General features: G+C 42.8%; 2 protein-coding genes across 2 annotated transcripts; both read left to right on the top strand.

Moving 5' to 3' along the window:
* The first annotated feature begins 274 nt into the window (after window positions 1-274).
* Window positions 275-2083, top strand: LOC120859740. Its single transcript, XM_040235730.1, has 2 exons — window positions 275-434; window positions 520-2083. Exons 1-2 carry the CDS (start codon window positions 275-277, stop codon window positions 2001-2003), a joined length of 1644 nt encoding a protein of 547 aa, XP_040091664.1. The 3' UTR covers window positions 2004-2083.
* Window positions 2084-2514: 431 nt separating this feature from the next.
* Window positions 2515-4391, top strand: LOC120859741 (endogenous retrovirus group K member 7 Gag polyprotein-like). Its single transcript, XM_040235731.1, is given in 2 exon segments — window positions 2515-4015; window positions 4018-4391. Coding segments are annotated over 2 exon segments (1842 nt in total). The 5' UTR covers window positions 2515-2547.
* Window positions 4392-4881: the final 490 nt, after the last annotated feature.

A 4881-nucleotide genomic window follows, 5' to 3' on the forward strand; every position in this document is an offset into this window, starting at 1 on the left:
TTAAGACTGACAACGGCCCTGGCTACGTCAGCCGCTCATTTCAACGTTTTTGTGCTTCTTTCCATATTCAGCACAAAACTGGGATACCCTACAACCCGCAAGGACAAGGCATTGTGGAGCGAGCCCATCAACGTTTAAAACATCAACTTTTAAAACAAAAACGGGGGAATAGTGAGCTATATGCCCCTTCACCGCAAAATGCTTTACATCATGCTTTATTTGTTCTAAATTTTTTAACTTTAGATTCACAGGGGCTTTCTGCCGCGCAACGACTATGGGGAGACCATCACCTGAAGAAGAAACCTCTCGTAAAATGGAAGGATCCCCTCACTGGACGATGGTCTGGACCAGATCCGGTACTGATTTGGGGGCGGGGTCATGTTTGTGTTTTCCCACAGGATGCCGAAGCGCCGCGCTGGATCCCGGAAAGGCTGGTACGCGCGACGGAGGAGGTCCCTTGTGTACCAAATGCGACGGATGTCCCTCAATGATGACGTGGAAAATTTGCCTACTTCACAGCAGACACTCATATTCAATCCCAACAAGCTAACATCTCTTTTTCTGGACTCACCGCACAATATCCCATGTGTTTTTCCTACAAGATAAATCAACCTTTCTGCATAACTGTATCTGCTTTCACTTCTTACCCACAGGTGACAATTCCAGGTATCGCACATGAAGCAGGCCGTATGACACAGCATGCAGGAACTGGACCTTTACATATACCGTTCTGTGACCGCGACATCAGCATAAGCATAGGCATTGATGTTCCTTGGACACTCTGCCGAGGAAGAAACGCAACTGTCTACGACATCAATAATGCCAGCACAACATTCTTGTGGGACTGGGCACCAGGGGGAACCCCTGATTTCCCAGAATATAGGGGACAACATCCTCCCATCCTGACGATAAAACCCCATAAGATCTATCAGACAGAACTGTGGAAATTACTGGCTGCCTTTGACTATGGTTATGGATTGTATCGTCAACCTAATATTAGTGGGACTAAATATGGGAATATAGGTATCGCTCATCGGTACCCCCAGGCTTGTGTACCTTTTCCTTTTATGCTATTAATGGGATCTATATATATTAATCAGACTCATAATGTCTATCACATAAATTGTTCAGATTGCGTTTTAACAAATTGTATGAGAGGAGTCTCCATGGGAAAACAGGTCTTAGTAGTAAAACAACCTGCCTTTATTATAACACCTGTAAAAATTACTGAAACTTGGTATGAGGAATCTGCTTTAGAATTGCTACAACGCATTAATTCAGCACTGAGCCGTCCCAAAAGGGAGATTGGTCTTATAATCCTTGGGATAGTTTCTCTCATTACCCTTATTGCCACAGCTGTAACTGCTTCGGTTGCATTAGCTCAATCAGTACAAGATGCTACTGTTGTAGATTCTCTAGCTTATAATGTTACCAAGGTGATGGGAACTCAAGAGGACATAGATAAAAAAATAGAAGATAGACTTGCTGCTTTATATGATACTGTAAGAATTTTGGGAGAAGAAATTCAAAGCCTTAATTTTAGAATGAAAATTCAATGTCACGCTAATTATAAGTGGATTTGCGTTACCAAAAAGCTTTATAATAACTCTGATTTTCCTTGGGACAGGATTAAAAAACACCTCCAAGGTATTTGGTTCAATTCCAATATCTCCCTTGATTTGTTACAATTACATCATGAAATTTTGGAAATTGAAAATGCGCCCAAGGCCTCTTTGAACATAGCTAAGACCACGGAAGATTTTCTTAGTAATCTATTTTCAAATTTTCCCAGCCTTCATTCTTTATGGCAGAGCATGATTGCGGTTGGAGTTATTTTGACCACTATACTTGTTCTAATGTGTATGGCCCCTTGTTTGATCAGGGGCATAATAAGAGAAGTTCTAAATATGAAAAGTATGATACACCGCAACATGCTGCATCATAGACATCTCATGGAGCTTTTAAAAAATAAAGAAGGGGGAGCTGCGGGGGACTGCCCGTAATGGGTTAAGTCCTGGGAGCTGCTTGGCGTGTTTGCCGAGCCCTAAGGACTTGTTCCTTAAGCGCCCTGTCCCGCCCCTCCTGAGAATGTCATCATGACCTTATAGCTCCAGGGAGTCTAACATCTGCCATTCTTCTAAAACAAGTATTGTTTGCCTGTATACAATAAAGGGAGTCTGGTGATCTTGTTGATTGATTATTGATTGTTGTAAATACTGCTTGAGAAATGTCATATGTCACGTAGGCTGCACTATAAATATTGTTACTGAAATAAAGGAGACTATCAGCCATTTTGGTCTGATCCTCTCAACCCCATCTTTCTGTCTCAGTCTCTTTCTTTTCTCAGCGATCGAGCTCCGTTTCCCGTGTCTCCCGGGTAGGGGAAAAACCTTGCAGTGCTGGCCGCGGCAGGTGGCGCCCAACGTGGGGCCCGAAAACGACAGCTCTTCGCCACTACTCATTATATGAACGAGTGAGTAATTGCACGGTGTCGGTGCTAATTAATAAAAAGTGGAGTAGTAAGGATTATTGTTGAGAGTATAAATCATGGGGCAGACGCACAGTCGTCAATTGTTTGTACATATGTTATTTGTTATGTTAAAACATAGAGGTATTACTGTTTCTAAACCAAAATTAACTAATTTTCTTTCTTTTATTGAAGAAGTTTGTCCTTGGTTTCCTAGGGAGGGGACCGTTAATCTAGAGACATGGAAAAAGGTAGGAGAACAAATTAAAACGCACTATACTTTGCATGGTCCAGATAAAGTGCCTATAGAAACCTTGTCCCTCTGGACTTTAATACGAGATTGCTTAGATTTTGACAATGAAGAGTTAAAACGGTTAGGTCAATTACTCAAAGAGGAAGATAAAGCAGCGAATGAGCCAGAATATGCTGTTCCAGAGGGGCTAGAAGGTAAGCCACAACCACTTAAATCTCCCCAGTCTCTTGATGTAAATGACGTTCTTTCCTCTGAAGACGCAGATGAGTTAGAGGAAGAAGCCGCCAAGTACCACCATGAGGAGTGGGAGTTTTTAGCTCAAGAGGAAAAACACAAGGCTTCTGACGATGACCTGATGGAATGCGTCAAAAAACTTGCTAAATTGTTATGCAGTTCAAACCATAAGGTTAATCTTTCTGATCTTTCTGCTTCTGCTCCTCCTCTCCCTCCCGCTTATGCTCCTTCTGTTGTTGCCGGAATGGATCCCCCGCCTGGACCAGTGGCTCCTTCATCATCTCAGGACACCATTTCTCCTTTACAGAAAGCTCTGCGACAGGCTCAACGATTGGGTGAGACGGTATCTGATTTTGCTTTAGCTTTTCCTGTGTTTGAACAAAATAACCAACGATTTTATGAGGCCTTGCCTTTTAAACAGTTAAAAGAATTGAAAGTTGCTTGTTCTCAATATGGTCCCACCGCCCCTTTTACTATGGCAATGATTGAAAATCTGGGAACTCAAAATTTGCCTCCTAATGACTGGAAACAAATAGCCAGAGCATGTCTTTCAGGTGGAGATTATTTATTATGGAAATCAGAATATGTTGAACAGTGCGGCCGAATTGCGGACGTAAATCGGCAACAAGGCATTCAAACTTCTTATGAAATGTTGATAGGGGATGGCGCTTATCAAGCTACTAATGCACAATTAAATTTTTTACCAGGTGCTTACGCACAAATATCTAATGCCGCACGACAGGCATGGAAAAAACTTCCTAGTTCTAGTACCCGGACTGAGGATTTGTCTAAAATTAGACAGGGACCTGATGAGCCCTATCAAGATTTTGTGGCCAGACTGTTGGATGCCATTGGTAAAATTATGTCTGATGAACATGCTGGTATTATTCTTGCCAAACAGCTGGCCTTTGAAAATGCCAATTCAGCATGTCAAGCTGCCCTGCGACCTTATCGCAAGAAGGCGGATTTATCTGACTTTATTCGAATTTGTGCAGATATCGGTCCTTCATATATGCAAGGCATAGCTATGGCAGCCGCCCTGCAAGGAAAAAGCATAAAAGAAGTTTATTTCAACAACAAGCTAGAAACAAAAGAGGTGCTCAGAGGATTAACAATTCAGGCTGTTTTGTTTGTGGCCAACCCGGACACCGAGCTGTCGTGTGCCCGCAAAAATATCAAGCAACTACTAATACCCCCAGCCTTTGTCCTCGTTGTAAAAAGGGCAAACATTGGGCTAAAGATTGCCGTTCTAAAACAGATGTGCAAGGCAATCCTTTACCTCCAGTTTCGGGAAACTGGGTGAGGGGCCAGCCCCAGGCCCCGAAACAATGTTATGGGGCAACAGTGCAAGTCCCAAGCGAACAATCGCCGATTTGCACCGAGCCACGAAAGGGAGTGCCGGACTGGACCTCAGTTCCACCTCCTACACAGTATTAACTCCTGAAATGGGAGTTCAGACTTTAGGCACTGGAGTATTTGGACCCTTGCCCTCAGGCACAGCGGGTCTTGTTCTGGGACGCAGTAGTATGTCTTTAAAAGGATTAATTGTTTTCCCTGGGGTTATTGATTCAGATTACACAGGAGAGAGAAAAATCTTAGCATCAGCTCCTAATAAAATTATAGCTGTCACTGCTGGACAACGTATAGCACAGTTGTTGCTCATACCCATTATACAGAGGGGAAAAACAATTAACAAAGATAGGACTGACAAAGGTTTTGGTTCCTCTGACGCTTACTGGATTCAAAATGTCACGGAACAACGACCTGAACTATGTCTAAAAATTAATGGGAAGAAATTTCGGGGTGTTCTTGACACAGGAGCTGATATTAGTGTTATTTCTGGATACCATTGGCCTTCTTCATGGCCCAAACATATTGCTATTTCAACTCTTCAAGGAATAGGACAGACTACTAACCCTGAGCAAAG

Source organism: Oryx dammah, unplaced genomic scaffold, assembly GCF_014754425.2.
Source record: "Oryx dammah isolate SB20612 unplaced genomic scaffold, SCBI_Odam_1.1 HiC_scaffold_2707, whole genome shotgun sequence".
Classification (NCBI taxonomy): Eukaryota; Metazoa; Chordata; class Mammalia; order Artiodactyla; family Bovidae; genus Oryx; species Oryx dammah.